The sequence below is a fragment of the Ixodes scapularis genome, unplaced genomic scaffold (genome assembly GCF_016920785.2).
Source record: "Ixodes scapularis isolate PalLabHiFi unplaced genomic scaffold, ASM1692078v2 ptg001421l_1__unscaffolded, whole genome shotgun sequence".
NCBI lineage: Eukaryota > Metazoa > Arthropoda > Arachnida > Ixodida > Ixodidae > Ixodes > Ixodes scapularis.
The window spans coordinates 74,177-95,316 of NW_024610148.1; the positions used below are offsets into that span (position 1 = coordinate 74,177).

A 21,140-nucleotide genomic window follows, 5' to 3' on the forward strand; every position below is an offset into this window, starting at 1 on the left:
AAATACTGCCCATCCCTGGACGATTGCAAGCAGGGCATCTGGCAGCCGCCATCTCTCAGCTCGTGCTGTCAAGTGCGTGCATTTACAGGCTTGGGAATGCTACGTTCACGCACACGCTGCACATGCTTGCTCGCACGGGGCACCAGTAAAGCGCTATGCTTAAAGCCCGGAGCACGTGGAGCGAAAGCTCGCGCTGCAGAACTTGGAGATCCCGACCGTTTCAATCTGCATGAGCATCGTAGTGGCGTGCGGTTGTGTTACAGTATACTAGAAGACGGGGTAGTGTTCGGACCGCCAGGACTCGACAATGGGAGTATGTGAGGCTGCGCGTGCAGACAATAATCGCTGCGCTGCAGTCGACAGGGCAGCCGAGGCAGCACAAAGTCGCTGCAGTCCGCACGTGCCGCCGCACGTGCGCGTGCACGCAGTGCACGTGCATAACGACCACCATTCTCATTCTGCCCTCACTGTCGATGCGCCGGTATCGACATCTATTGCGATTTACACCACACGCCTCACGCGAACCGCTCCGGCTCTCGTATTCTAGTACACCGTAGTCGTGCATCGTTACTGCGTGATGTACATACTTTAAAGACACGAGGCTAGCAGCCTTACTGGGCTGGCTAAATTTATCATCTACACTCTAAGAAATAGGTGGTGTACAGGGGTACTCTCCTTGTCCCATATGTAACTTCCCAAAACTACATTTCGTCGTTCTGTCCACTGACCTCGAGCTGGCTAAACCAACTTTTGCAAGCGGCTTGATAGCTGTTGCATATAACGTACTAAATAGCTGATGTGCGTATCAAAAACTACAAAAAAAATTATTGAGGTTTTGCAGCAGGACCAAAAAGACCTTGACTGTCTTAATGTCCTTTCATAAAAACATTAGCTATTTTAACTAGTTGTATTGCTCGACAGCCTCTCGTAAACGTTGGTATCACCGGCTCGACGTCAGTGGACAGAACGATGAAATGTAGTTTCGGGGAGTTACATATGGGAAAAGGGGAGTACCCCTGTACGCCCTCTATTTCTTGGAGTGTGCAGTGTAAACCACTATTTCCGTAATTCAAAGACACACCGAAGTTACGCTCTATAAACACGAACGTAAAATCTGGTTTTGCCGCTCGGTTGCTTCATTTCATCTTCGCCGCAGTTCCAATGGTTTTTAATCTTTGCTGACTGAAAAAAAAACGACGAATGAGATGTCGCAATCAAGGACGTGTTTAAAGCTGAAATGAACGAAAGCAGCGTGCGCATAGCCCTCTCCATGTTAAACGAGTATACAATTTTATTTGTATACAGTTGGCATAACATAAAAAAGTGAATTGTTAGTGCACTGCATATGTTTTAACAATATTTCAAATGCCTTCATTGAAGAAATTATTTGAAACCTAAATAAATACACTCACACACTTGACTTACGTCTGTTGCATAAAATAAAAAGCACTGTTTGCGCGCGACTGCCACACTGTATATATTACATGCACGCGACGTCATGGCGCCGTGCTGGTGGTCATTCGTACCTGTTATTGCCAAGAAAAACACTTCCTGTGGTGCTAAATGATGCCATAAAACGTACGCGCTTAGCAGCGAGACCGCCTTAATGGCGGTTGATGTGACATCATTGCAACCTATAGAAAAAGGATAGGCTTGCCGAGAAATACAGACATTTTAAAAGGGTGCATTTAATTTTTTACCGGAGTTTTTACCGACTCTCAGAGCTCCTTCTTGACCTTTTTAGGATATCTCTTGGACCTGCGATTTGACCATCAGTGGATACTTTGCTATGGGGCTCAAGAAACCGTTTCAAGACACCTCCGTGCTCATCATGCCAGCGTATTACCTCGCCTTGGCCAACAAGGAGCTGGAAATAGCAGGCCCTAGACACGCACGCTTCGTGGCTTCTGGTGTGTTCACTAAGGTCTCCGTGCCGGAATCTGACATCTACACGAATGATGTGACAGAAACGCTGAAGAAAAAAACGGTGATAGTTTCTGGAAGGTCACGGATCGCTGGTGAATTTTAAAGAAGAGTCTGGCGATATCAATGACCCCTCCTTTGACAAATTAAAGGTGAAATGAAGCAAACTTATGTCGCTTTTTATGTTGTAAACGTCGACGATGTTATGGCAACAGCACAAAGACACCAGTTTTTTCTCGAAAAGACATTTAAACATTGGTTAAAAAAAAAAAGACGATTCTTAAATTGCATTTGGTTGATGTTCCTCAAGCTAATTAGAATTTTGTTATGCCAATAGTGGGAGCCACTGGCTTCCGAGCAGACATGAACCGCGGACGCGACGGCCGGAGTCTGGCGCTTGGCGCTCCCCATCGTGCTGGGGAGAGTTCGTCACCCCTTCTGCCCTACTGTCGCACCCCTCCACGCGGCTCCCGTTTCGGGCCCGGGGGACTGTCGGGCATTCCCTCCACTAAGTGGACGGTCGACTGTAGAGATCTTTGGATTGAGGTCCTGGGAGGGGTCGAGTCGTGGCGTGAGCTCGTCCGACCTCCGAGGACTCCGGCTGCGGTTCCCCTTGCTCAGGTCGGCGAGCGCGGCGGCTGCTTGTATCCGTGGCTTGCTTCACAGCACTTTCTTGTTGGCTACCCTGCCTTACTAATGCCCGTGTCCCACTAGAGCGACAGACAGAAACAAAAGACAGCAACAAGCCTCCAACCCATGCGGCATGCTCGCGATGGTACCTTTGGCAGCCGTTTAGTCGTTCGGTGCTCGTGAAGTAAACACGAGCGGTTGCAAGCCTGCCAAAGGTACCCTCGCGTGCATAATACTCGTGTTTGAGCATAGCTTCCTCTGTTATACAAAGCCTCTAAGATCGCGAAATACTCTGGTTTGAGGCTTGTCGCTGTCATTTTTTTTCTGCCTGTCGCTCTAGTGGGACTCGGGCATAATAAGGTATGTTGGACACCGGGATCATTGTTGTTGGCACGGCGGTGGTCAACCGGGCGTGGCGACCGCCCTTGCTGGTAGCCGTCGGGTCCTGCATGAGGTTCCCAATGAGCACGGGCTCCCGAACGTAAAGGTACGTGGTCCCCACCCAAAAGACTCATGCAAAAAATCCCCGCACGCAACACTTCGCGCGTAGCATTATGGAACGTCTTTGATCACGGGGAGGAGGGACATAGTTTCAGTTTCGATTGCCACATTGACGAAGAAGTGCATCTCAGCACTGCATAAAAATAAAGTCCGCACTCGCTGGCATTTCACTGAACCATCTTTGTGAGAGCCCCCCGTTGAAACACTGACCTCCAGCGGCCGTAGGGACATGCCTTGGCTTAGGGGGAATAGGATTACGGGCGGCCGTCTCGCACACCTTTCTAGCGACCTGGTTTCCCCTCCAGAGTGCAGCTTCTCTCACCCTGCTCAAGAATCGTTTAAGGGGCCTAACACATTGAGGAGACGATGGAACATAGTAACCGGCCGAGTATACTTCTTCCATTATTTATCGTAGTCCGTATTTACATGCGGACAAACTCTGGCGAGTCGAGAGTCCCCCAAAACGCCTCCCAGCATTCTATTCGTTTTGGTAGGCAACATCGACAGTATTATAAAATTGAGAAAATGCGGCGAAGCTAAGTAAGCCTCGTGTGCTCTCATACTGTCGCTCCTAAATTGTGAGTAGTATATCGACGCACTCGGAATTTTTTCAACTAGTTAGACAGACGGAATGGCCTATTTAATAGGAAGAGACCCAAGCAGCACACCAATGTTGGTCCGACATTTGCCTAGCATTGGCAAAGATCGGCCACAATATCGGACAATACTGGAAGCGCTACCCGATCCAACGTGGGCGCAACCATGCTATCAGCCAATGACGGTCTCGCATTGGCAAAACAACGGCGTAATATTGGAGAATTCTGGCAGCGCTACCCGATCCAATGTTGCCTGATATTGGCAGTCTTGGGTAGTAACGCGTTACCAGTAACGCGTTACTGTAATTTCGTTACCTTTTTGGTAACTTGTAACTTTAACGAGTTACTTTTTAAAAATATAACTTGTAACTGTAGTTCTATTACTTTTTTCTGAGGTAACGATGAAAGTAACGACGTTACTTTTGTCGTTACTTTGCACTGTTTTATGAATAATATATCACTGAACGAGGGTGCAATTAAGCCATTCCTTGCACTTTCCAAATCGTCTATTCCGAAATTTCGAGTGTCAAGTTGGCCTTGCACAAAGTTGTGAATACGTTCTCTCTCGCGAGTCACGACCCGAATATAGCCACGTGTAGATTTTATGAAAAAATATTTAGTTATCTTTACGCACGCGCTTGTACTTCGTGCCTAAACACTTACATCTTAGTGTCTTGAAGCACTACCTACGCTGTGTTTTTTCTTTTTTCTGTGTAAACGCTTTTTATTCGGGTGAATCAACCATAAAACAATAATACACGTGAAGGGCACTGCGCATGTCTCGTATTTTGATCAGCGCCACTACTCTGGCGTGGAAACTTTCAAACACTAACTTGGAGAAGCAACTGCTGCTAAGTTACAATATGAAGTGAAAAGCGTACTTTTTTTAATTTTAGGAAGTAAAATGTTGTGAGGGGCGTTTTCTAGTTTTTTCTAAAAACTTTTTTGTGTTATAGAAAAGTAACTGAAAAGGAACGTCGTTACTTTTTAAAAGTAACTGTAACTGTAACGAGTTACTCTTTTGTTGCGGTAACTGTAACTTTAACTTCGCTACTTTTTTCTGAAAGTAACTGTAACTGTAACGAATTACTTTTTAAAAGTAACTTACCCATGACTGGATATTAGTGTCGATGTTGAAGAATCGTTCTAGCTGATGTTGGCGCGGTTATTTTGTACCAATGATGAGTCATTATCCAGCCACCGTTTCAGCCAACATTGGCCGTCATTGGCACCGATTTTGGACCATTAACCAACCATAATTCCAGCTAAAATTTGGCCACTGTTGGCCGGTAATCCATTGGCTATCTTAGTGTTATAAATGTTTCCTAGAACCTGGATATTAGAATAATGGCGTTGTAATCTGAATCTCCGCTACGTGAGTCCAGGCCCGTGGATAGAAAAACTACAAGGGACAGGAACAAATGGACTGTGCTTTGCAGCATGCACATCAAACATGCAAATTACCAATTCAAAACCAATTAATTGTTTTGTGAAAGTTTTTCTTTGTTTTCTTTGTTTGTTATTGCGCTATTGCGATTATTATTTTGCTTCAGAAGAAAGCCCGGGCTATGGGGAATAACTTGGAAAGGGTTGTAGTTTTTGAAAACGTTTTACTTAGGTATAGGAGGGTACGACGCGGCCAATTGCAAGCCCTGCTGCGAAGGGAAGGGGAAAGAGATTTATAAAGAGGGGAGGGTTGGGAAGAAATACTGGGTGATTCAAGGAGTGGCCAGGCGATTTAAATCGACCGCAAAATTTGGTTTCTTAACCTATCGCGCTACAACTTTGCGCAGCGTTGCCCACAGATGGTGCTTTTTTTTTTCTTCTTTTTGTAAAATTTGCAAAGAGCGAACTTACCTCAGGAAAAAGTAAAGAAAGAAAAAGGCTTGACTCCTATGAAAACGCAGCGAAGCCACCGGTCCTCAAACAATACGGTGTCGTTCCACACGGGAGACAAGAGATGGCTCTGCGACGCCAACGGCCGCCTGCGAACGAGCATGCAGCGCCGAGAGCCGGCGTCGTAGAAGAGCGGTCAATTGTCGCGAGGTAGGTTGCAGCGCACTTACGATGACAATACCGGACTTGGAAGATGTGATCCGAGATAGATGTCGACACGGGTAATGCAAAACAACCCCTCAAAAAAGGAAAGGGAAGGAAAAGATACCTTAATAATTAACACGATGTAGCACAAGCTGTCTTTTGCCGAACTAAACAAATCACATGAATCTCTTAAGATGCTTTGAAGAAATCGCTTGATGCCGACATACGGACAGGACTTTTCGAACGAGATATCATTTATTACAGAAGCGGAATCCACAGCAGCCCCGCCAGGCCGCACCACACGCGAAACTAGTTTCGCAAGCAGACATTCCGAGATTGTCAGCGGCTAATGCTTCATACGTCAAACCACGCGATCACGCTTCTGCCGTTATCCGTGCACAGAGAGCGGAGTCAAGCGATAAAAAGTCTACGGCTGATTGGCCGTCCAGTGCGCTGCCACGCTTTCAGTTTTGGGAGAGAGAAAAAAAAAGAGAAGGAGTAGAAAGGTAGCAGCCTTCAAGTTCAGAACGGGGCTACACTCACAAAGACTAATCTTCAAGGGCATCCCAACAATGAACGCAACGGGAGGATTTGTCGCTGTACGCAAGGTCGATAGTGCAATGGATGATATAAGTGTGGCCTTAGACTTCAGGAAGGTGCCGGGTTCTGCCCTATCATCAGCTTCAAAATTCGCTGTCACGTGACCCTAACCGGAGACAGGATTGCCTAAAACACGCATAACGTCTACCCTGCTGTCAATACCAAGTGAACAGGACAGCTCCATGAAGGGCAGCTTTTGAACTTCCAAAAAAGCTGTCCAGCCCAAAAGTTACCCAAAACGCGGAAAGTTTGAAGATACTATGTTTTACGCCGTATAACCCACATTATAATATAGAATGAAGAAATAAGCGTGACTGCTTTTTGAGCACGATGTTCACAAATAAGGATGCGGAGCTTATCGGTATTTATATTTCTTTGATTCCCAATTCTCCGAAATTCGGAGATTAATTTCGCAGTGTTTCCTATTAAAAAGTAATCATAAATAACCGGATGCAAACGTATGCCAGATAAAAAATAAAACGCGCTCGTATTAATTAACACTTCTTCAGTTGAATTTGGCGTTGGTGTCATTGGCAATACTAATTTGTCCCACGCAAAAAGTCGCACACAAGCGTGCCTTCGATAAACGTCGATACCATAAAAGCAATAAACTGCCGGAGGCAGCCGCAAGGAAGCTCGTAGTCATCCCATAAATCTATCCCGCGGCCCCGCCAGGTGGAGTGGTTAAGGATCTAGTAGGGAAATTTCAACTGCCCCTCTTCCCTATTTTATGCAATCTCTATGGTCCATATAACTTTCACTGTTACAGAAACATACCCTCTCCTTTCTCTAAATCCCAAATCCCATGACCCAAACTGGAAACCAAAAGAGTGGCTTTTGTCGTGACACGAATGTTACGATGACCTGTTTTCCCTGAACCAACCTTGACGAAATAAACCGTGAGACCCCCTTTTGACAACGGACCGAGGCTTGAAAGATAATTATGGTGTCATTTTCCCAGAACCATTAATCCTGCGCTGCTCAAATCGTAAAAGAAAAAAAAAACTTTTTTTTTTTTTTGGGGGGGGGGGGGGGGGGGGAGGCATGGCACATAACAATTCGGAGTTTGTTATGTGCCCATCACCCGCCGGTAAATAAATGTTTACCGGCGGCTGTTTTTCGGAGTTTTTCAGATTTCTCTGAAAACACGGAGCCCTACTTATAATCTAGGCTTTCTGAAGATCCCACATGGCCGACGCGAATTGAATTTTGAGGCGGATTAGAGTGATATGTTGCTGGCAAGCAGAAATACAAAACCATTTTTATTGCCGGTTGACACTCGGCATCAAAAAACAGGCACCTGGCAGCAAAACCTGCCCGTCTTGGACGCAGTTTTCGGGGTTTCTATTACATCGTCAACGACGACACGTCGTTCCACAATCTGGAGGCGGCCATCTTAGCCGAGTGTACGTAGCGCTGCTAGAACTGCTCCGAAACTTCGCTGTTTCTATTAGCCCCGAGAAGTTCGCGTGGCGCTTTCTTACGGCAAACCGGGGTGACGTCACGGCGAGGAGAGAATTTTTCCCCGACTCGGCGCCGCTCGCTCTGTGGAGGGCGTGACGACGCTAGCTGTTGGCGCGCCTGTTTCTATTTAATATTTTTGGCGTGTTTTTCGTAGGAAGTATAAATTTTTATATGTGCCTTTATTGAGGTATGGCCTGTAGTTACAGGTAAAACTTCAACCAACATTTTAAGCATGGTTGACAGGGCAGGCAACGCATGAATCGGAGTGGTATATGAAAATAAAGAAATATGGCCACAATTGCAGGAGCATCACTATAGATTTACATCTCGCACGATAAATTCTGCTGATGGTCAGAACGAATTGGCAGGTTATGTATACTATTTTTTGTATCTCTGTTTTTAAACAAGATCGCCGAAGCAGGAAAGCTGCATATTGCTCGAGCAACATGATAAACACAGTCTGGGCCATGGGGGAGAAGCGCAAGTAAGACAGCCCAAGTGCAGGGGCGAAGTAAAAAAAAACAAGAAACATTTAATATATACATTGCTCGCATTTGACCTTTGCTGGATTCGGATAGTATTTCAATGGACTACACGGGTACGTGGTACCTGTGGACTTGTTTATTTCAACCCTCAAGTAATGCACAACAAACGTAAGCGAAGGTGTCTAGCTCGTTATTAGTCCCTTAAGCCCTAAAATTGAGATTTTACTTAAATCGAATTGTCCTAAAACTAAAATACCAGAAACTTTTTTCACGCAGGCTGTCGCCCTTCACAGATTCCACATTTTCTGCTACTAGTGCTGAATGTACCACTGGAAAGACAATCGAATGCTTACTTTTACTCCTGTTTTCCTCTGTTGTCAGAGTCCAGCTGTAGGGAGTTTGGAGGCTGAGGAAGCTTTTGGAGACATGCAGCAGTGTCTCTTTTAATTGGAAATGACAATTCAGACTAAACGGTGTATTTTCCGAATGCCCAAGGCTGGAATAAAAATGTTCGGAAAAGGTAAAAACATTCCAAATTACGGCACTATTGCTGTGTATATTTTGGGCAGTTCAATACATATCATACAGGCAACTGGGGGCAATGTGGCCGTCTTTGCTGCTACCATACAAACTAATTTTCAGTAATTGTGCATCTTGTAAGAAATATGCCTGCATACGTGTATAAACTATATAATTAATTCACGAAGAAGCTACATTTATGTAAAAACAACCCTGTTCCGCGAGCACTTCAAAGATAATCAGACAGATTATCAAAGATAATCAGGCCTTTAAAACATCTGCGAACCAGCGCATGCAGAGTGGCTGCGCAAAGGTCGCGAGCTAATTTGCCGACCGCCCAAAGGCCCATGATATAAATGCCCCTTCAAATGCCTTGAAAGCGGGGTATAATATCGTTCTAAATCATGAACATGCAAGGAACAGAATTCCAGCGTCTGAAACACTTGCGCCACCGCTTCACCTATCCCTCGCAAAATTGCCTTGTGTCGTGTGGACGGACGGGGAGGTTCATCGGCGGAATTGCCTCCGCCGATAGCTTTCGCGATTTGTAACCCAATTTTAAAGGTAAAACGGACGAGCAGGCTTATAAAATGTACGGGAGCACGTCAATATCGGCCTAACTCAACGTCCTGTACACCGGGTAAACGAAGTCCAGGTCCTCGAAGAGCTTGCGGCACACAACACCAAACCGGGAAACCGGTGCTGGGAAGCGAGCCGATGCGAGATCGAGGAGCGGAGTCCTCCCCCTGACGTCACGGTACGCCTCACCCAATCAGGGCGCGGCGACCGCAGCGACGCTTGTGTTCGCTCTCGGGGCTAATTGTCGGTTACAAGTCAAGAAGGTAGGAGAAGCTCCTCCCGCAAGCGTGATGCGCCGGTTTCAAATCTCTCCGCAGACGAAAGAGTTCACTGGAAACGCTCCTTGGTCCGCTTCAGTGGATTCCAACTTGTCTCCGATCCCACTTTCTAAGAAAGCGACCTTTGTATTCATCGGAGAGGGAACCGAGGCCCTGAAAGCAGCCTTTGTATCCATCGGGGGGGAGGGGGGGGGGGGGGGGAGCTAATCCGCGATAGTCGTATTTGTTTCCGTCGGTGGGAGAGAACTCTAATCTCCCTTTCGTGGCTTCCATAATGCTAAGTCAAAGTCGAAAGATAAAGCAAATACAGTGCGTACAGAAAGACAAGACCCTCCTCGCGCGTTGGCCACGACGTCACGGAAACGGTAGGACGCTATTGGATGCGGAGGTGGCGGAGGGATATTGTCACATAGAAATTAAGGACTCCTTTATTCTCCGTTGATGAAACGATACTGACGTTATCAAACAACAACTGTTTATTTAAGAGATCTAGACAAAGACTCTTTTACATCACTTTGAGCATTATATAATTTGAGATTAAACTTTTTGGGGGAAATAATTCTAACCTAAGGAAACCTTCCCTGCCGTCCTCCCTGACCACACACACCCCCAGCGGGGGCCCCGACCACAGCCAAACTCGACAAACAAGGTTCCACACAAAGGCGGGCGAGCAGAACTCCTCCACAGCCGTAAGGGGGATCAAGTTTGCGAGCTAGCGGGCGGACGGCTCCACAGTCGAAGGGGGATCGGACGTGCAGGTTGGTTTTCCAGAGGCAGGGAGATGTCCAAGGCTTGGTATCCGGGGGCCAAGCGCCTTACGGCCCTTCGGTGGCCGCTTGTATTGAGTTCAACAGCATTCTGGGCTCCTCCAGTCCACCAATCAGAAAATTTTGGAAGGACCAATCAAGAGGGGTTTTCTTAGTACCAATCAAAAGGCTCGGAGCCCAAAGCAAATACGAACATTCCAAAAACAGGCGCATACACGAGACAGAACACATTTCAAACGAAGCTCATAAGAGCAGTCATAAACAATAGAAAGCACATACGTACGTAGACAGGGAAGTTATTCATACACAGGGCAAAACCACCTCCGAGTAGAGATCCCAAAAGCAGACATACACAAGACAAAACATTTCCAACGCGGGGTTCTGTAAACTAAGTGTAGCGTTACAGCGTTCACGTTCGACCCCAGTTGGGGCCCCCCGACTCCGGTGGAATCCAACAGCCGCCCCCGGAAAGAACTCTCGGAGAAGGCAAAAAACATAAAGTGAAGCTAGACTAAATACTCGCGCGAGCAACACTTTGCGACAATATCTTATTCCCTTTGAGGGGCATTTGCCGCTACCTTCTTAACCTGTAAGTGACTATAACGGCTTCGTTCGCTTTTTTGACAAAATTAGCGTTAAAAACGTCAATGCAACCAAGATGTTCTGCACGTTTGGACTGCGAGATAGAATTACAGGCGGTGTTCGCTGCCGGTGAAGCTCGATCATCTCAACAACGTTTATTAATCAACGCGCCATACATTTGTGCTCGAGAAACGAAACCGAAATAAGATGAGGCCGGAGGGCGGAACTTCTCTCCGGTCTGCCTGGAGGAAAGAAACGTTCCATCCGTCTTTTCGTGTCCGCTTGAGGACAGGTCAGAAAAGGGGAGGAAAACGTGTCGTTGCTACCTTTTTCCTCCTTTTTGTTCCTTAGAGTGTACCATAACGTGTCTTCAGCCTTATCATGATAATACTACTAGTACTAACACCAATAAAAAATTAATATTATTATGATAATAACAGTAAAAAATCATATCAATGTTCATGAATCGAGAATTGCTTTTATTTGATGTCCAGGAACAACCTCTTAATCTCAGTACTCGCACACCCACACGTCACACATATACATTCAACAAATTGCATTTCACGGCTAAATAGCCGTGATGTTTTACCTCTAGCTTTAATATCAGTAGCAGGATAATCAGATAAGACAAGATTATCCAAATGCAGCATTATAAATATAAGAAGTCTGCAGGAATGAAAACAAATGGCACGGGCAAATTAAGAAGAAACAAAATTCACTGTGAGACACACAGCATTCTGTGGGACTTCAAAAAGTGAGGCGCACAAAAAAAAATCCAGATGAATTGCGTTATTACTTTATATCTCGCTCATGCGACAAATGGGGTCAATATTATGTAAGGTACGGGGAGCATAAATGGACGCTGTCGGACGAGTTGCCGTGTAAGTTGCTCTCAAAAATCTCTGGGACAAAAGATTAGCACAGTGGCAATACCATGCAGTGCCATAAAAAGAAATACAAGATCTGCCTTTTGCCGACGTTAATAAAGGCTCTGCAAATTTATATCACTCAATACCTTGGTATTGGATGCACGCGTTTCATCGAACAGATATAGCAATATCTATATATAGATAGAAATGTGATTTTACATTCGTTACAGCACTAAAAGCGTCGTCCTACAAACTTCATCCCATACAGGTTAGGCATATTTTAGCTCGGAGCGTCTTAAAGAGAGGTAAAAAGTTACGAAAATTTGCGGATTATAAAATTATTTCGTCATTCGACACACCAAACCCAGTGTTCGCAAAGCGAAGTTAGTTATGCCAGCTATACGGTCGTCAAACCGTAAAGATGAGTCAAAGAGCCCTCCCAAATCCCTCACACCGTTTGTACTTGTACAAACGGTGTGGGGGATTCGGGAGTTGTACTGTGTTGTAACACAGTACATTTGAGACACAATTCGCAAAACATGTGAAGTGTGTTTTAGGGCTATACGAGATGACTTTTGCTTTGGTACTGTTTAAAAGGAGACCATTGAGCGAACACCATTTCCTAAATGAGTTTATATCTGCTTGTTGCAACTCACAACCTGAAGTGAATTCAATGCGTCTGAATACCTTAACGTCATCTGCGTACCGCAGACACGAAGAGTTCCCTGCACGTTTGTACACATCGTTAACGAAGACAGAAAAAATAAGATGGCATAAAACCGACCCCTCAGGTACTCCGGACTTGGCTCTGTACTACGGATAAAAGTCAGCATTGGTGCGGACAACACATGTTCTATTTGACTAAGTCTGAAACCAATATCAGCAAGTTTCATATTAGTAAGGTGTTATAGATAGCGGCGCTGCCGATAACAGTTTATCAAGCCGCGTGTGCTCACGCGGTCCCGGCAGCTTCTAGAAAAGCAAGCGCTCTCGCTCCTTGCAGTTCTTCTCACGCTTGACACTGGTCAAGTTGCACCATGTAGTAATAAACGCCCACTCAGTCTTCAAGCTGTCGTCTACCTTCATACACAACAAGTGGCGACGAGGAACAGCGGAGACGGCGGTGATTCTACAAAACTGAAGAAGAAGCTGATGCGGTTCTTCTGTCTGGAGTACACATTGCCAAGCTGGACGAAGGTATGGCGACATCAGTCACGCAAGTCGTGGGGCGACTCGGTCGCATGGAGCCATTTGACGACTCCGCAAGTGACTGGACCTCGTACGACGAACGTTTGACGTCATTTCTTCGCTTCAACAAGGTCCCTGAAGAGGACAAGGTACAGGCGTTCCTCAGTTTCATTGGACCCAAAACGTACGCCCTCCTCAAGTCCCTGGCCGCACCGAGTCTGCCGTCCAGCAAGACCTTCGACGAGTTGCGGAGGATACTTGGCGACCACTTGGCACCCAGACCGTCGGTGATCGGTGAGCGATCTAAATTGTACCGTCGTTCACAAAATGAAACCGAATCCATTGCCGACTTTGTGGCGGAACAACGAGAACTCTCGCAGTCGGGCGACTTTGAAGGATTTTTGGACGAAGCTTTGCGTGATAGGTTTGTCTGCGGTTTACGGCGAGTAGACATACAAAGGGTTTTGTTTGCGGAAGATAAGAAACTATCGTTTGCAAAGGCTGCCGAAAGAGCCTTGGCAATGGGAGCCGCAACGAAAAATGTCGCGGAAGTTCAAGGGACAGAAGAAAACTTTTCAGACGTGCATAAATTCAACGCGACAAGGAAACCACTCCAGAAACAAGTTTCAACAAAACCGAGCGGCACAGATGGGAAGCCGCTCTCTAGGCATTGCTTCCGACGTGGATCGCCCAAGCTCCTGAGCAAAGATTGCGTGCACGCGTCAGAAACTTGTTTTGGCTGTGGAAAGAAAGGACACATCCAGCGGATATGTCAAGCTGATAAGCGTGCAAACGAGTCGAACCGCAGAAAGAACTTGAAGGTTCTGAGTAGAGCGTTCTACGTGGCACTAAACGGAGTCACGTGTCCAGAGCAAAAACCGATAAACGTCCGCGTCATCGTCAACGAAACGCCCCTCGAGGTGGAGCTCGACGCGGGAGCGGCGGTGTCTGTAATATCGGCAAAGCAGCAACAGCGATTGTTTCCTTCTCTGCAGCTGACAGCTACGGCGTTGCGCCTCCGGACGTACACTGGAGCACTTGTGGAACCGAAAGGTGTTGTGGACGTAACAGTCCAACACAACGGGCAAATACATGTCCTGCCGTTGTATGTTATCGAGCAGGGAGGGCCACCGCTCCTGGGCCGACAGTGGCTTCAGCGTTTGCGTCTGGACTGGAACACTATCTTCACGTGTAACAAGCTTTCCTCGGCGCTCGGAACGACTGACAAGGGAGCCAAAGCCGAGGTAAGCAAACTTTTCAGCAAGTATAGTAACCTCTTTAAAGAAGAGCTTGGATGCATAAAGGGAGAGAAAGCCGAGGTGTTTCTGAAGGAGGACGCTCGCCCGAGGTTCCTAGAAGCCCGGTGTGTACCATTTTCCCTTGTCCCTGCGGTTGAAAAAGAACTGAAAAGAATAGAGGCTATGGGGGTCATCACCCCAATCACGACGTGCGAATTTGCAACACCGGTTGTACCGGTTGTGAAGAAAGATGGAAACATTCGCCTTTGTGGGGATTATAAGACTACTGTAAACTCCATGCTCGACACCGACCGTTACCCTTTGCCGCGAGTTGAAGAAATCTTCGTTGCGCTTGCTGGGGGCAAGAATTTTCAAAAATTGATTTGAATAGGGCCTACCAACAAGTTGTGCTGACTGATTCTGCGCGCCGTGTCCTTGCAATTGACACGCATAAAGGCTTGTTTGCCATGAACACACTCCCTTTCGGGGTCTCGTCGGCCCCAGGAATTTTTCAACGTATCATGCACACTATGCTAAGCGACCTTAAGGGCGTCGCTTGTTATCTGGATGATATCCTGGTTACTAGGAAGTCAAGGACTGAGCATCTCCAAAATTTAGAAGCAGTGCTCTAGCGGTTGGCTGAACGAGGAGTCCGTGTCAAGGCTGAAAAATGTACCTTTTTCCAGAAAGAGCTCAACTACCTTGGCCATAGGCTCAGTACAGCTGGCATCCACACCACGACGGAGAAGACCGACGCCATCAGAGCTGCGCCCGCACCAGCCAACAAACAGCAGCTTCGCTCACTGCTCGGAGCTATCAACTACTACGGCAAGTTTCTCCCACGTCTAGCGACGATGGCACACCCGCTGTACAGACTCCTGCGTGAGGACCAGACCTGGTCGTGGACCCGTACCTGCCAGAACGCCTTCGATGACATCAGGAACGCCCTGGCTTCCATGGAGGTCCTGGCCCACTATGATCCGAAGATGCCCATTCAGCTGGCCTGCGACGCGTCACAGTACGGGGTAGGTGCGTACTTTCGCACATCTTCCCAAATGGAAAGGTTCGTCCTGTCGCCTACGCAACGAGAACGTTGTTGGAGACAGAGCAAAAGTACAGTCAACTGGAGAAAGAAGCGCTCGCGCTTATCTTTGGTGTAAAAACATTTCACTGTTATCTGTACGGCCGCAAGTTTATACTGATAACAGATCATAAGCCATTGCAGACGATGCTGGGACCAAAGACTGGAATCCGGACGATAGCAGCAGCACGCCTTCAGCGTTGGGCCGTGACGTTGTCCGCATACACGTACTCCTTGAAGTTCAAAGCTACAAGTGAAAACGTAGAAGCAGACTGTTTTTCGCGCTTACCACTGCATGTAGCTGACTCCGACGAAGCTGATGAAACGTTCTATTCCTTACGTCTGCAGTCCATGCCTGTAACCAGCGAGGACATCGCACGGGCGACCACGCAAGATCCCCTTCTTTGCAAGGTTATTGAGTTGACGAGCACGGGTTGGCCAAACTTTGTGCAGGATGCGGAACTCAAGCCATTTTTCAACAAGCGGACCCAGCTCACACTGCATCAGGGATGTCTCCTCTGCGGCATGCGTGTTGTCGTACCCCCAAAGCTCCGGCCTCTGGTTCTTCAAGAGCTTCACGACGGACATCCTGGTCTGGTGAGGACAAAAGAACTGGCCAGAAGCTATGTTTGGTGGCCTTCTATTGACTGTGATCTCGAGACACACGTAAAGCAATGCAAGCAATGTCAAGAGCAGCACAACGCTCCGAACAGTGCTCCCTTGCATCCGTGGTCTTGGCCGACTGCTCCTTGGAGACGTGTGCACGTTGATTTTGCCGGACCTTTTCGTCAGCGCACGTTCCTTGTTGTCGTTGATGCCCATACTAAATGGCCAGAAGTCTGTGTGATGAAAAGCACAACTAGCCAGAACACAATTATTTGTCTCCGTGAGATGTTCGCGAGATTTGGGTATCAGGACACCATTGTCTCTGACAACGGGTCACAGTTCACCTCTGCCGAGTTTAAAGCATTCATCCGAGAGCTGGGCGCACGCCATGTCACAACGGCCCCTTATCACTCCAGTTCAAACGGGCTGGCCGAACGTTTTGTTCAATCGCTCAAGAAAGTATTAAGAAAAGGGAAGAGCACAGAAAGCCTAGACGAAACTGTTCAAGTTCCTACTGACGTACAGAAACACGCCCCACGCTACGACAAAAGAGGCCCCGGCGAATCTGATGTTCGGTGGACGCCTGCGATCTAGGCTAGACATTCTTAAACCGATGATAGAAGGGCGAGTTGGGCATAGCCAATTCATGCAGTGCTACCAGCGTCCCTCCACGCCCCGTTCTATCACGGTCGGTGATGCTGTTATGGTTCGTAATTACAGGGGACAGCCAAGATGGGTTCCGGGCGTCGTGGTACAGCACAAGGGACCAGTTTCCTACACAGTGAAGGTACAAACATCACGTGGCCCCGCAATGTGGCATCGTCATCAAGATCAGCTGCTGCGCAGTGTTCCCAGCGTCAACCAAGAGCAGCAGGCAGAGGACACCTCGTGGGAGTGCTCTTTTACATCGGCAGCCAGCGGCACCCCTCACGTGACCGGCAGTCCTCGAGCATCCTTTCCTTAAGCAACGCCTGCTGATATTCCTGCAAGTCCGCAAGTGGCACCAGCGTTTTGCCGCCTCCTGCTCCCAGATACCCCACAAGAACCCGAAGACCTCCGGACCGCTATTCCCCGACATAGCACTGTTTTAAGCGGGAGGAAATGTTATAGATAGCGGCGCTGCCGATAACAGTTTATCAAAAGCCGCGTGTGCTCACGTGGTCCCGGCAGCTTCTAGAAAAGCAAGCGCTCTCGCTACTTGCAGTTCTTCTCACGTATGGTACTGTTCAAGTTGCACCACGTAGTAATAAACGCCTACTCAGTCTTCAAGCTGTCGTCTACCTTCATACACAACATAAGGGATGATCAACCACATCAAAACCCTTAGTCAGGCCAAAGTAAATGGCGTCGAGAAAGCTTTGGATGCCACAGCCATATATTAAATCAGATTTGTTGTTGTCGAGCGTCGATAGGCAAACCCGTGTTAGTTCGAAATGATTTCATTTTTTTAAACGAAAGACTGTGTTTTCTTTACACTTCAAATATTTCAAAAAGCTGAGAAAAGGAGTAAAGAAGAGAAACAGGCCGGTAGTTGGCTACATCTCCAGGACGGCCAGATTTGTACACAGGGACAACGACTGGACTCCTCCAATTATCTGAAAATAATCTTGACCTTGACGAGTTTTTGAAAATAGCAGGAAGGACAGGTGTAAACACTTTGTGGAAGGCTTTCACTAGCGCTGCTGGTATCTCGTCACGGTCAGAAGACATCATTAGCTGTAGTTTTCTTTTATGCATTCAAGAACAATACCTTTAGACGGAGGAAGCAAACAGATGTGCCACCTCACGTCAGAGGTTGCTGGTGGCAGGTAACCATCTCTATTGTCCTCCTAAACTGAACTAAAGTGACATGCGAAGACGTCGCTTACGTCGGTCGTAGCTTTACCCTCGTCATTAAACAAATGAAGGTTCGAATGCGCCAGTGCTCCACCACGAGAGCGAACATGTTGAAGTAGTTTTTTTTTGTTTTGGAGTGCAGCTCTCAGGCGCCAGTTTCCGGCTTGAGAGGCGTCGCCCTCGGCGTCCCCGTTGGCGTTACCGCGTGTTGCATTATAGGACGTTTCCCATATTGAGGTCACACATGGCGTCACCGCGCGTTGCATTCTGTATAAATTTCACCACTAAATTTAGCGGGAAATTTAACAAAAATTTGCCGCTAAATGGGAGGGGAGTAGGAGAGGAGGAGGGGAGGGGACGGATGGGGGGAGGGGCATACCCTTTTCTCCGTACCTTCCCCTCCACCTCCTCAAGGGTTGCGTTCTAATTCGGCGTTACAGTGGATTGTAAACATCTTTCAATTTTGGGGTTCCGGCTTAAATCCGCCCACACTGACTCCAGATATCTCTTATAGTCAATCATCTGCTGCTGTTTAAAGAGGCGCCAATATCGTCTACCTTCGCTCTTCCATTTAGCTCTACCAGTCTTTTTAGATTATTTGTGACAGAAGGTTTCTGCTTTAAAAGCTTCCTCAAATTGGAAGAAAACCAATGAGGAAATTTGGATTGGTTTTCCTTTTGAGAGGAATGAAGTGGTTCATTCCATCTTGTACAACTTTAGTGAATTGAACAACCTGGGGATTAATATAAGACGATTCCAGAACGTCCGCCCAATCGAAGTTATAAAAATTCCTACATAGTCACCAGACGCGAGGTCGCGCTGTCTTCCAGTGTTGCGGAGTTGCCACTCTGGAGTTGGAATGATTCCGGATTCATTCCACGTCTTCGCGACCCCGGAATAGAATGAGAATCGAATGGGCGGCAACGGTGAGGGGAATGGAATGGGAATGGAATGAGATGCCTTTTGCCCGGAATGGGAATGGAATGGGCCCAGTTTTTTATATTTTTTTTATTCATTTGAGCTTTTTTTTTTTTTTTTTTACGTTTAGCTATAGCGAGTTAGTCAGCGAGTCAGTTGTTCAGAAATGAAATGAGCGAGAAAATGCAAACCCGCGTGGAGCTCAAACAGACTTATACAAAAAAAAAAAAAAAAAAAAAAAAAATGCGATGCAAAAAAAAAAAAACAAGCGTCAAAGCAAAGAACAAAGGGGGGTGGGAAGGGGGGTTGTTGTGGTGACTTTCACCAGTGAAGTGAACTTGAACAGTGAACAAATCCCTACCAAATCCGAATGCGTCTGTTGCACGGCTCAAGGGTACGTCATTAGTCGACGAGAGCCTCACCCGCTGCTCTGGTGATCCGATACCCAGGAAGGAGGCCGGACGTGGCCACGCTGTGCCGACCCAGACTTCGTACTCCTGCGACTCGTCTCGAGCGCGCTGTTTTTCGGAGATCTCACACCTATACCGGCCATCTCAGGTCGCAATCCAGAAGTCTCTCTTTGGGTGATGCTAGCCGAAACTTGAAGACTGCCATTTATGCGTCAGATGCGGAAGGTCGGCATTTAGGCCCGTCACAACAGGGATGCCACCGTATCGATTTTTCAACCGTAACAGTAAATAAGACATGTGCTCCAGGATGCTTCAGGTGGTCCACCCTATTCTCGAAAATTCCAAATGCAACTGCCTGCATGCACGAGGTCACCTACAACGAAAGTACGTATTGTCCTTTCATACAGCAGCGTTGGTAAAGATTCATGTTCAAGGCAACACCTACAGATACAAGAATACTAGTTCATTCCGCCGTGACGTCATGTGATCAGTGTTCACAGGAGCGCCCTTATTGGACAGGGAAGTGATGATGTTTTGATGGAATTTATTTAAAGGTCGAAGCACTTCGCATCACTGGTCAAACAAACAGGATGTCAGGGAAGGGACCGCGGTCAATCCTTGATGTAACGTTCCTTGAACCCATTGCCTGCGGGAAAGTAATTTCGGGATAAGAAAAAAACTTCCACTTCAAAGTTAAAGCCTAATCTCAGCTGACGGCTCAAAGAAATTTGAAAAATGTATTGCATTATCAGTATTTATATTTCTGCCTTCTCTAAAATGTAATCCTGTATTTGATTTTCCAAAGACTTTTTGACTCTTTTTAATATGTATTTCCGATACGTATCACGATACATTTTTGCAGATATATTTGAGTATCAGTATTTTAGCTACTATTTTCATCTACATTTTTGTCAAGTACATTTTTTACTATTTCTGCCCAACCCTGCAACGCAATGCAGCTCTCAAGTGTCAATTTTTACGTGTAGGAATTAGAGGAATGGAATGGAACGATTCAGCCATTCCAGGAGTGGAATTGGCCCAGTGTCCCCATTCCTAAGAGTTGAAAGGAATTGAATAATCGAAAACTCTAATTCCCCGGAATGGAATTGGAATGGAATGGGGGTGCCCATTCCGTAACACTGCTGTCTTCCTACCTGAGTGAGGCTTGCTTTCGATTTATGATTTACAGGTACAGTTAAAGTTAAGGCTAGTTCGAGGGGAGTATGATAGTTGACTACCAGCACCACAGGAAATTTCCTTTCAAAAACCGAAACGTCGTCAAAGTTTGAGAGTCAAAGATAGAGTACTCCTTACTTCCCCACACTTTTTCTCCCGGCTAAATTGGCTCAGACCCATGAAGGAGATAAAATTAAGTATATAACTGCCTTTCTTCGCGACATAGTAGTTAATCGAAGAAATAGTGTTTGTCTCCCAGCCAATACAAGGGACATTGAGTAATAGTTTGTGAGGAATGAACATGTTAGCTGCGTCTCCAAGCCGGAAAAGGCAGTCATTAAACTCATCTGGACTAATGTATTGAGAAAAATAAAAGGCGCTTATCAGCATACGCTCTCAATCATTGCATTTCAATTCTCCCCACACGTATTCTGAATATGTATCAAGATCGGAACGCCTGCTAGAATCAAGTAACTTATTTAAGGCAACCAACACTTCCCGCCCCCCCCCCCCCCCCCCCCCCCCCCGGTTTTTCTTCCTGAAGACAATTCGCGATCAGTACGATGCGCCACATAATCGGAACAAAAATACTTTTCATACGCAGTTTCGGTACATAATCAGGTCTCGGTAATGCAAAATATTGTTTTGTTTTTGTTTAAGACATATTTTAATGATTTTTCAACCATCTTGACCTCAGGTGGAACATGAGGGGTAAGAGATGGGGACTACGATGAGGATTAAATGCTTACGCATAGGGCCGGATACCGGCTTTTCGGATGAACTTTGGGAGAGAGTCTATCACGATCTTCCTGTGCTGCGTGTCGCCCCATGATCGCGTCCCGTCTACGAAATTT

The 21,140-nt window shown here is 46.8% G+C and overlaps 1 protein-coding gene across 1 annotated transcript in view; it reads left to right on the forward strand.

Annotated features, from left to right (window-relative positions):
• The window catches only part of LOC115319767, a 29,509-nt gene extending 27,480 nt beyond the window's left edge, over positions 1 to 2,029 (forward strand). Inside the window, exon 5 of the mRNA XM_040219536.1 lies at positions 1,745 to 2,029. Coding sequence (XP_040075470.1) covers positions 1,745 to 2,029 — 285 coding nt within the window. The remainder of the gene's footprint in view (positions 1 to 1,744) is intronic.
• The last annotated feature ends 19,111 nt before the right edge of the window (positions 2,030 to 21,140 follow it).